The sequence below is a fragment of the Humulus lupulus genome, chromosome 9 (genome assembly GCF_963169125.1).
Source record: "Humulus lupulus chromosome 9, drHumLupu1.1, whole genome shotgun sequence".
Lineage (NCBI taxonomy): Eukaryota > Viridiplantae > Streptophyta > Magnoliopsida > Rosales > Cannabaceae > Humulus > Humulus lupulus.
In genome coordinates this window covers 139,128,493-139,140,665 of record NC_084801.1, presented here as the reverse complement: position 1 = coordinate 139,140,665, position 12,173 = coordinate 139,128,493, and the positions used below count along the sequence as shown (strand labels likewise).

The window sequence follows — 12,173 nt, the reverse complement described above, 5'->3', positions numbered from 1 at the left end:
GTGGATGATATCCCAATGCCATCTTGTGTTTAATTCCATACTTTTCCATTAAGGAATCAAAAATCTTATTGGCAAAATGAGTCCCTTCATCACTTATGATTGCTCAAGGTGTGCCAAAACGAGAGAACATGTTCTTTTTCAAAAACTTGACTACCACCTTAGCATTATTAGTTGAAGTATCTACTGCTTCAACCAAATTACTTACATAATCCACTGCCAACAAGATATACAAATTACCAAATGACGGTGGGTAGGGCCCCATAAAGTCAATACCCCAAACATCAAATAATTCAACCTCCAATATATTAGTTAGAGGCATTTCATGACATCTTAAGATATTACCTACCCTTTCACAATGATCACAATGTTTCACATATTCATAACTGTCTTTATAAAGAGTAGGCCAATAAAATCCACATTCAAGGACCTTTGCAGCAGTCCTTGCTCCCCCAAAATGTCCACCAGTAGGTGATGCATGGCAATGGAACAAGATGTCCTTCATTTCTCTTTCTGGTACACATCTTGTAACAATCAAATCTGGACATTGTTTGAACAAGAAAGGATCATCCCAGTAGTAATGCTTCACATCATGAAAAAAAAAATTATTTCTTGCCTTGAAAATTCTGGTGGCACTACATTGGCTGCCAGATAGTTCACGTAATCGGCAAACCATGGCACCAACTCATCTTCCACTATAAATAATTGTTCATCTGGGAAACTCTCATTAATCTCCTTTGCAGCAGGTTCTGACTCATCCCCCAACTCAAGTCTTGATAAGTGATCTGCTACCAAATTCTCTATACCCTTCTTGTCTCGAACCTCCATATCAAACTCTTGTAAAAGAAGCACCCAACGAATAAGTCTAGGTTTAGCATCTTTCTTAGCAATAAGATGCTTGATTGGTAAATGGTTTGTATACACAATAACCTTATTTCCCATCAGATAAGGCCTGAATTTATCAAATGCATATATAATGGCAAGAAGTTCTTTCTCAGTGGTGGCATAATTCAACTGAGCACCATTAGGTGTTCTGCTGGCATAATAAATAGTCTGAAATACTTTGTTAACACGCTGCCCCAGAACTGCACCCACTGCAAAATCACTTGCATCACACATTAACTCAAATGGAAGTTCCCAATCTGGTGAAATTACTATAGGTCCTGACACTAATTTCTGCTTTAGTATCCTGAAAGCTTCAAGACACTTCTCATCAAACTCAAATGGCTCTCCATTCATGAACAATGCCGAGAGTGGCTTAGAAATCTTGGAGAAGTCCTTAATAAATCTTCTGTAGAAACCTGCATGACCAAGGAAACTTCTCACCCCTTTTACTGAAACTAGAGGCGATAAGTTTTCAATAGTGGCGATGTTTGCCCTGTCAACCTCAATACCATTTTTAGACACCTTGTGTCCAAGCACTATGCCTTCATTTACCATAAAATGACATTTTTCCCAATTAAAGACTAAATTAGCCTCTTGACATCTTTTCAGCACAGCCTCCAAATTCAATAAACAATCATCAAAAGAAGACCCCATAACAGAAAAATCATCCATAAAAATCTCAATGCTTCATTCCACCATATCAGAGAAAATAGCCATCATACACCTTTGAAAAGTTATTGGAGCATTATACAAACCAAAAGGCATACGATGGAATGCAAATGTACCATATGGACAAGTAAAAGTCATCTTCTATTGATCCTCAGGAGCAATGGCTATTTGATGGTACCCTGAATAGCCATCCAGGAAACAGTAATATTGGTGTCCAACCAACCTATCTAACATCTGATCAATGAAAGGCAATGGGAAGTGATCTTTTTTGGTTGCTTTGTTCATTTTACGATAGTCAATACAAATCCTCCAACTAGTCACTGTACGCATTGGGATAAGCTCATTATTGTCATTCTTTATCACTGTAATCCCTCCTTTCTTAGGGACTACTTGAACTGGACTTACCCAACTACTATCTAAAATGGGATAGATCACCCCAGCATCTAACCACTTCAAGATCTCCTTTCTTACTACCTCTTTCATTGCTGGATTCAGTTGACGTTGGGCTTCAATAGAGGGCTTACTATCATCTTCCACCAAGATCTTGTGCATAACTGTGGATGGACTTATTCCTTGAATATCTGCCAACGTCCATCCAATTGCCAACTTATGGGTTCTCAAAACCCTTAACAATTTTTCCATCTCCTCAGTAGAAAGAGAAGAAGACACAATGACTGGTAAAGTCTCCTTCTCACCCAAAAAAGCATATTGAAGATGTGCGGGCAATGATTTCAATTCCAACTTTGGAGGTTTCTGAACTGATTGTAATGGTCTTTCAGGTTCCTGACCCAATTCTTCATATTTCCGATTGTAAATTGGCCCTTTAGAATTCATCCATTGTACACACTTTTGGACTTCTTTGTCTAACTCAGCATCCACACCATCAGTCGTCAAACTTTTATGAAGCAAATCCTCTGTGAGGTTTATTTTTGCCACTGCTTTCTCTACCATGTCAACTCTAAAACAACTGTCATTTACATTCGCAAACTTTAAAGCCTTAAAAACATTGAATACCACTTCTTCACCCTGCACTCAAAGTGTCAGTTCACCTTTCTGAACATCAATTAGAGCCTGCCCAGTAGCTAAAAATGGCCTTCCCAGAATGATGGGGACATTTTCATCTTCTTCCATATCCAATACTATGAAGTCTACTAGAAAAATGAATTTGTCCACTTTAACAAGAACATCCTCTATGATTCCTCTAGGATTTTTAATTGAACGATCTGTTAGCTGTAATGTGACTGTAGTAGGACTAGCCTCCCCCAAACCAAGTCTTTTGAATACAGACAAAGGAATCAGATTTATACTCGCCCCAAATCACACAAAGCATGCTCACACTCAAATTTCCCTATTGTGCAAGGTATAGTGAAGCTCCCCGGATCTCTCAACTTTTGGGGAAACTTCCTCTGCAATATTGCACTGCATTCTTCAGTGAGCGCCACCGTCTCTTAGTCCTCCATCTTCCTCTTCTTGGACAGAATCTCTTTCATGAACTTCACATAGCTGGGCATCTGCTCTAAAGCCTTAGCAAAAGGGATGTTGATGTGAAACTTTTTAAATACCTCTGGAAACTTAGAAAATTGTTTATTGAGTGTAGTTTTTCTAAGCCTTCGAGGATATGGAACTGGAACTGGCTGGTCAAAAACAACTGGAGGACTCTTTTTTGAACTCTGATGGTCTTCAGTAACCCCTTTTTCAATTGTATCAAATTTCTCACCCAACTCTTCATTCTGAACTGCTGACTATTTTACACTGGGCTGCTCCACTTGCCTACCACTCCTCAACATAATTGCCTGACAGTTCTCCTTAGGATTTACCACAGTGTTGCTAGGCGAATTCCCTTGAGGTGTGTTATTGAGCATGTTGGCCAGCTGACCCACTTGTGTCTCAAGGTTTTGAATAGAGGATCTAGTCTCAGTCATAAATTGAGTCTGAGTATTAGTGAGAGCCAACAAAGCTGCTTGCAATTCATTAGGATTTTATGGTTGCTCCTGTGGCCTTGGCTGTTGTGACGATGAGGCTTGATTAATAGGCTGTTGTGACATATTCTGCTGGTATTGACCTTGAAACTGTGACTGTTGGCCCTAATTGTTTCTCCATGAGAAATTTGGGTGATTTCTCCACCCAAGATTGTAAGTAGTGGAGAATGGGTTGTGATATGGCCTCTGAAAATTACCAACTGCTTGTACCTGGGCCTGATCAACTGGCATATTACCATACATGCTGGAAACTGTACACTGTTCATGCAAATGAGGCCCTCCACACAATTTACACCCTGAATGCATCTGTATAGCCTGGGCTTGAGCTGAGATCTTGTTTTGTTGCAACTGCTTTGTCAATGAAGCAACCTGAGCAATTAAAGCAGTAATAGCATCTAATTCATGTACCCAAGCTACTTTTCTCTGTGAGGTGTTTCGTTCAGCAGGCCATTGATAATTGTTCATAACCATCTCCTCTAATAATTCATAGGCCTCATCAGCCCCTTTACTCATGAAAGCACCACCTGCTACTGTATCTATTATCGTGTGAGTAGTACCGCACAACCCATTATAAAAATTGTGGACTAACATCCACTTCTCAATACCGTGATGAGAGCACTTTCTGAGCAGGTCTTTGAATCATTCCCAAGCATCGTACAATGACTCTCCCTCATTCTGATAGAGATTATTGATTTCCCCCCTTAACTTGGCAGCTTTTGCAGATGGAAAGAACTTGGAGAGAAACTTCTGAGCTAGTTCCTCCCATGTATTAATTGAGTAGGACTGTAGAGAAATAAGCCAACTTTTTGCCCTGTCCCTGAGTGAAAAAGGGAACAGTCTCAATCTTATTACATCATCGCTCACCCCATTAAACTTGAACGTTGCACATAGCTCAAGGAAGTTAACTATGTGCAAGTTAGGATCCTCATTAGGGAGACCACCAAACTAGACAGAAGTCTGGACCATTTGTATCATCGCCGGCTTAATCTCAAAGTTATTGGCAGTAACAATCGGTAGTCTAATGCACGAGTGCACTCCTGTGACAGCAGGGAGCACATAATCTCTTAATGCTCGCACATTTTGATCCTAAGCGATGTGATTTTGACCATCATTGTTGTTAGCCCCGTCTCTTTGGTTGGCAGCCATTGAAGCTTCTAACCTCTTATTCCTTCTGTTTTGTCTGCAAGCTCTTTCAATTTCAGGATTAACAAGCAAAAGGTTGGTAGATCCTTCACGTCGCATACAAAGGATTCACCTAAAATAGAAAAGTGCGAAAACTCAGATTAGTACAAATAAATAAAAACAGCCAAATTAGAATAAAAATTAACTTTTTTGATATTAATAGAATATCAATTCCTTGGAAAACGGCGCCAAAAACTTGTTGCGATTTTTCTGTTGCGCAAGTATACGCAATCAAATAAACAAATAATAATAAAGGAAGTACAATATCGTTCTGTCAGAGAATTGATCCACTAATTACCAAAAGCAAACTTTTATTTCTATTTGACTAATGAAAATCGAATGACAAATTAACAACTAACAATAAATTAGAAAAGCAAAGTTTAATTAACGAAATTTAATATAAAGAAATATTATAGCATTTTAATTTCATCAACCTTCAATTCTATTCAAACAACAATACTACTAATATGATTCTTATACTTATGACTATAGCAGGTTTACTATTGACAATTCTATTCTTTCTCAAGATATAAAATATTCAGTTTACTTGTGAATTCTCTACATGTCTGTGATGAATTCTACACGTAAACTGCATTAAGAACAAAACCCTAATTGCTACACAAACCAATTTGATACTTTCCTTCTAAATTGAAATCTATGTCTATTGCCTAAAGCTATTCCAATTCTCACTTTTCAGATATTGAATTAAAACCAATAATCATGCAAAAGATGGCCAATCAATTACAAGCATTAAACACAAGAACAATAGATAACCATAAATTCAAAGAATATCCAGTGACTACATTAAAATACTCTAAATAAGAATTTAGTTCATAATATTAAACATCTTTGCATAATCTAAAATTCAAAAGCATAAAAAAATGAGAATAAAACTAATGAGTTCTTCTCTGTTTCTCTCCTCTGCCGTCCAACCTTCCTCTCTCTATCTCCAATCTTCTTTTATTTCCCCCTAAAACAAAAACTACGAAATTCCATGAATAATTCCAAAAATACCCTTGTGTCGATATATCTCCTCCAATGTTGTGATATATCGCATGTCGAATAATCTCGATGAAAACACATAATATCTGTTGTCATTTCAGCTTCCGCCAAAATCCATATTCCTCAAGTGGCAATATATCGTCTGTGCCAGATTTCCGAATATTAACCGATTTCGACTAATTCAACAGATATTTAATTTTAAAACTCCGAATTCTCGTACTAATCATAATTATAACAACACACTGCACAAGTTCACCAAACAAATCAAATACATAATTTGAATTGAGAAAAACAACCAAATCAAACCGAAAAAACTATGAATAAGCGTATATTTTGTACGCTTATTAGTGCTTAATGCGTGTGGATAATTGATCACTATTTACATGATTTATGATTTTGATTCAAGATCTGAGAGGGGAGAGTAGAATATTCTCTAATCATATAGACATAAAATGGTTTGTGTAGCGTTTCGAGTATCTATGCTTCATGCCTGCTATATGTTAAAACTTATCACAGATATGTAGAAAGTTTGCATATAGGTTGAGATCTTTATATCTTGAAAAAGAATTAGGATTATTTTAGTTAACCCGCTATTATGATAGAAATTGAAGAGTTATATGTGCTGATTAGTAAGATTAACAGGTTGAAAATTTGATGAAGTTAATACCCTAGGTTTTTAAATTATTGAATCAATTTTTATAATTGCATAGTTTATTTAAATTTTAAGTTTTAGGTAAAAAAACCACTCTATTTTCGACAGCCGAATAGAAAGCTAGATATTGTTATTGGTACTTAATTGATAGTCTCTATGGGAACAATTCTTATTTATTATCTATATTACTTGAATCGATTGTGTATATTTGCGTACTATATTTTTGCTATCAAGTTTTTGGGGCCATTGTTGGAGACTGTTTTTATTAATATCAATACCTTGAGAAGGAAAATAATGTATAACTGCATTACTTGTAAGATTAATTTAATCTAGATGCATTAACAATCCTAATATGCGGAATAAACTGTATAGGAATGTTACAAAAATAATAAAGAAAGGAGATCGATAAGTTATACCTCCAGCCATTGATTTGATAACCTCGATCTAAAGTCTTTCGATCTGCAAAAGAAAAGGAAAAGAGAGTTAGAGAGGGTAATGGACTTCCAAACTGTCTCTAGCTCTTTAGATGGAGTATGAGAATGAGCCATGAGCTTGGAGACCAGAACCCTATATTTATATAGGTGAGACCTTCCATCAAGGTCTCTGCCACAATTAATGTCAGAATATTTGACATTCAATAGGATATGAAATATTGGGTAACTCAATATTGAGTAACTACCTTAAATGCTGACCATATTGAGAATATCTGTCAATTAATCTCAATATTGACTTTAATCATAATCAATTAGAATTAATGGTTTTTGGTAATTCTAATTAATATAATAATATATTCTAGCATTCTCCCACTTGGTCTGCATTTAAACCAAAGTACAACTAAAGCCCAATGATTATCCTTGTTAGGCAACAAACACATGAATCATAGCGATAGATCCTCTTTTTTATGACGAGTATTATCTTCCATGTATTACAATGTGTTTATTACTCAACAATAAGCTTTATGTGGCGATGCAACTTAATGAATAAACCCTATGTTTATTCAGGTCCAATGAAGATAAATTTTCTCAAATGAAATTAAGGTGCACATGAATATGAGAAAATATCTAAATAAGAGTTTCATTAATAACTTTTAATGAAAAATTACATAAGGGAAACATAATCCCATCACTACACCCAAAACTACTTTCCACAACACATAATTATAAGTCTTTTGAAAATGTATTATAATATATACTATGTAAAAAAAGTGTTAAAGTAATAGAAATAAAATATTAAAAAAAAAAAACAAGCCTACTCCCGTAACCACCATCATCTCTTTCTCCTTCTCATTCTCCTTCTCCTTCTCGTCTTTTTCTCCTCCCTTCGCCCTAGCCGCCACTCCCGTAACCAGCATCATCCTCAGCTCCGACCACCTAACCACCATCCTCACAACCCTTTTTCTCCGAGCCAAGCTCCAAATCTCAAGCACCCGTGAACCCAACCCCCGAACCAAGTGACCCTAGGTGCGAGCCCACCTCTACGTGCCTTCGACCCAGTGCGACTTCCATTCGCGGGCCACCACCAGGCGCGATTCTACACCTATTCTGCTATAGAGCCCCGAGTGTGCACCAAGCGAGGGCCTAGATTCCACAAGCCCAGGCGCACCTCCCCTTAATGTGTGGCCAGGTGTGTCTCCAAGAAAACTCCTGTATCGAGAGCTCCATCTCACCCAGAAAAAAATCAGCCCCGACCCCAGCTTCGTGACCTCCTAGTTAAGCAACACCACAACCTGAGCCCCAATGCTGTTCCACCACTACCGAGCTGCTCCTTTGTAGATCTTTCTAGGTAATATTTTTATGTACCTTGGATTGGTTCAGTTGTGTTTGTGAATTGTTCCTCTTGAGTTGCCATTTGTGGTTAATTCTATTATGTATTGTGGAAATATTACTCATGTCTTGCTCTTTGAGTGTAGCATTGTGATTTTGGAGAAAGCTCATAAGGATGGCCAGAAGAAGAACGAAGAGACCATTTCAAGGTTATTCCGATCTTTTAACACACTGTATGATTGAATAATTAATTCATGATTATGAATGAAATTCTGGTCTGGTTTCTAATTTGCTAGTTAGTTTTTCTATTGCCGTGATAGTGTGGTTGCTGAGATTAAGTCTATGATTGATGAATTGAAGTCCAAATTTGACAAAGATAGGTATGATCATCTATAAATAAGGTCCACATTGAAGTCGAAATGTGTTTTTCTAGTTTGATTCAGATAGTTGTTATGTCCACAGACAAGGTTTTTCTAAAGCACTTTCGAAGAGCTCAAAAGAAGTTTGAGTATGAAAATTTCGATTTCATTATTTATTGTTAGTGTATTGCAATTTTTTTGACCTCTTGATCACGTGTTTTTCGAATTTGTAGTTTGAGAACTGCTTGAAAAAGGAAACTTCCAAGTTCCAAACACTTTATCAGAAATTTTGCAAGGAAAAAGCAACCCATTTGCAGGCGTTGAAAGGTATTCTCTCTTATTTAAATTTAAATTAAATTCCACATTTGGTGTTTCAATTCATAACATGATATGTTTTCCATTCAATGATTACGGAGACAAAAAAATGGACATGTGATTTGGATTGAACTCTTTAAATTTTGTTTCTGAAATTATACTGGCTCATGTTCTAATACATTAGTTAGTTCCACATTTTTTTAAATTCTTATTCTATATTTTCTTACTTACCAACATGATATATGGGTAAGATTAGTGACAATAATAAGGTAAATAGATTCATTTTCTGGTGTTAGATACCATTTCCAAGTTTGAAGAAGAGAAAGAAAGGCTTTTAAAGCGATATGAACAAATGAGTAAGTTTACAGGGCACTGCTCTTTTCATTCCCTTGTAGAGAAATGTAATTACAATAGTCTTGTTGTAAATAAATGACATCAGGGAAGAAAGAAAAGAGTATGATGTCAGAACATGAGAAAGCTTGCGGAAATAAAATTACTCAATTGGAGGAGTCTCTGAAAAGGAAAACTCAGGTATATACTAAATTACTAATCATAAACTTCAGGTTTTCTGAGCTCAAGCCATTTGGGTCTCTTTTTGCCAGTTCTAATTAGCATTCCTATTTGGATTCAGGACGACAAAACTTTCAGCATTTTGAGGAAAACTTTGGGTTCCCTTTTTGAGAATGCCTCGGATGAGGATTTCCCACTTGATGATTAAAGCTTTGCTTCAATGTTGGCATCTCAGAGAAAAGGCAAAACTGACCACTCTTTCAACCTGATTCAAGATATGTCCTTTAATATCTTCCTTATTACACTGTCTCTAGATAGTAGGAAAAACTTAAATTGTCCATAGTTAATTTCCATTAACAATTCTCGACAGTCAATATTGAATATTCAAATGTTTTATGCTCTACAAAAACTAATAGAGCTCAGCAATAGATCTTATTATGAAAGACCGACTTTATGTGTAGGAATCTTTGGCTGAACACCATAACTACAAACCAGCTATGATTACCGCTTTGGCTTTACAGTATTTTCATGTAACCGTTATATGCGATAGATGATGAATGTAATGATAATTTCTCTAGAAAAGTTTCCCTTTCCTGTTTTGATCTGTGAAGGTGGCATGTTGCTTTTTGGACATTCATTTTGCATTAAAAAAGAGCATTACAGAAGTTTTTATGATCTGTTGTTGGCTGTGGCTTTTTTGCTGTTGTGGATATACTCGGGTCTCCATTGCTCCTATTTTCTTATGCACTACCATTCTAACTTTGGCCCTTTTAACTTTCAATTGTCTCATTTTACCATTCTAATCATGTTTTGGCCCCTTATTTTATTGTTGACAAAAAAAATTAGGTCTGGGGTAGTAAAACCATACATTTGAAGGTCTTGAAGCCAAAATGAGATTCTAATTCTACAGTTTGAGGGCCAAATAAATACTCTCTTTAAAAAAATGTAAAGTGAAGGAGATAAATAGTGTAATTCAAAGATGATGACAAATGTTGAATTGGTAAATTGTAGTGGAATTAGTGAAAATTCATATTTTTGTCATACTTACAGTATAATAAAAGGCCATGTGACCTTTGTCAAAAAAAAAAAAAAGTATGATAAAAGGTAAATTTAAATTTTGATTATGTAGCCTTCAAAATATGATTTATGCACTTACAATTAGGCTCATATTTCAAAACACATTTACTTGTCTTGTGAAATGAAATTTTAAATCTATGGTCACCAGTGTGTGAGCCTCTCAAAGGTAGGAATGCGATGTGAATTTTGCGTAGTGTATTAAGCTCATTCATTATTGAGAGGGTGTTTTTCTTTTAATAAATAAAAAAGGGTACAATGAGACCATTTGTTTTTGTTTCATTTTTTTTTGCATCTTGAAGATTCAGTACTTTGTAATGGTGTCTGTGTTGCTAAAGTTTAAGCATCATGTTTTCTAATATTCTATTTTTTTGTTCACTTTATAACTTGTAGATTGGCAATGATCTTTCTCAATTTGTGGGACCTCTTATCTTGAATCAACTTCTACAGGTTGGTTGGTTCTCCTTTCTTTAAATCAGTACTTTGCAAGAGATGTGTCCTAAATGCTTCAGGTTTTTCATTTTATTTTTAGTTCTGAGATGCTTCTTGTTATTGTGACATCTGCTTGTTCATGGTGGGGAGAATAGGGTAATCATAAGTTTTTAATTCTGATTTATAAGTCCAAAATTCCATAAATAAATCATTGCTGCATTGTTGTTGTTGTGATTATTTATTTTTGTGAGGGGAAGAGGTTTTGTATATACTACTATATGAGTGATCTGGTTAGAAAGGAAGAAGATGATTTTTGACAACTTCAGGATGAAATCTTTTAATGGAAACCTTTATTTGGAAAGTAAAAGTATTAATATTAGATTATGTAACTAACTACTTAGAGATTACATGCTCCTTATACTTTTCTTTAATTACTATTTTTTTTGCAGTCTATGCAACAAGGGGACCATGCTTGGATTAGATATGTGTATGCCTTCTCGATATTTGTTGGAGTGGTATAGCACAAATATTTTATTATGCTTTTGGATTGTTTACTTGTGCCAATATATGAGTTTCCTGCAAAGAGGGCTTCAGCTTTATAATATTTTGCTATAGTTTCACGGGCTTGTGTATTAATAATGGGAGTTAAAGAAATAGTGCCTATGATCTGTTCAGGAAAGTTTTCTGCATTATCTTCTAATTTATGCTTTTTCATGGCCATGACACTAAATAATAAATAACAGAGTAGACTATAAGTTTTTATAGTTGGAATAGTTGAGAATATCATAACAAATTTCACTATTTTATTTCTTGCAATTTTTGTTAATGAAACTAGATTAATTTGAACACTACAGATCTACAGGATGTGTATCTTATCTTTTTCAATGATTATATATGTACTTATTATATTTTTTTGTTTAAATGATAATTTGACTGATATATTTTACCATTTAGACTAAAGTTTGTTGCCTAGTAATTTTAGTATTTCATTTATAAATTCACTACAAATTACTCATGTATAGTTTCTGAGCTTAGTTTTAGATGCTTGTTTGTCTTCTTGAGCTAGATAGGAGTTTAGGGAAACTTTCTAATGTAGAAATCATAAACTAATGGTCGATGCCTTGTAAGTGTTTTAAAAAGGATGCAAAGAAATCATAGATAATGATGCAAAGAAAGGTGTCAGTATTTGATCAATTCTTTTGTAGTGTTGTCATTTTGATAATCATTATTACTTATGTTATTTCATTATCGAGTCAGAAATGTTTGTAATTGATTAATGTGTTTGATTTTTATTGAAATATTGGAAATACAATATATTAATAACTATCTCTGCCGTATTGATTTGTTTTTGTTG

The 12,173-nt window shown here is 35.1% G+C and overlaps 1 protein-coding gene across 1 annotated transcript; it reads left to right on the top strand.

The window, feature by feature from the left end:
* Window positions 1–8,231: 8,231 nt before the first annotated feature.
* On the top strand, window positions 8,232–9,663 carry LOC133800098 (uncharacterized). Its single transcript, XM_062238070.1, has 7 exons — window positions 8,232–8,338; window positions 8,450–8,509; window positions 8,592–8,631; window positions 8,722–8,815; window positions 9,100–9,159; window positions 9,243–9,334; window positions 9,435–9,663. Exons 1-7 carry the CDS (start codon window positions 8,232–8,234, stop codon window positions 9,519–9,521), a joined length of 540 nt encoding a protein of 179 aa, XP_062094054.1. The 3' UTR covers window positions 9,522–9,663.
* Window positions 9,664–12,173: the final 2,510 nt, after the last annotated feature.

Coding starts and splice junctions, on each gene's coding strand:
- LOC133800098 (XM_062238070.1), top strand. CDS start 8,232: ATGTATTGTGGAAATATTACTCATGTCTTGCTCTTTGAGTGTAGCATT. Junction 8,632..8,721: donor TTTCGAAGAGCTCAAAAGAA/GTTTGAGTATGA, acceptor TCGAATTTGTAG/TTTGAGAACTGCTTGAAAAA. Junction 9,335..9,434: donor CTCTGAAAAGGAAAACTCAG/GTATATACTAAA, acceptor ATTTGGATTCAG/GACGACAAAACTTTCAGCAT.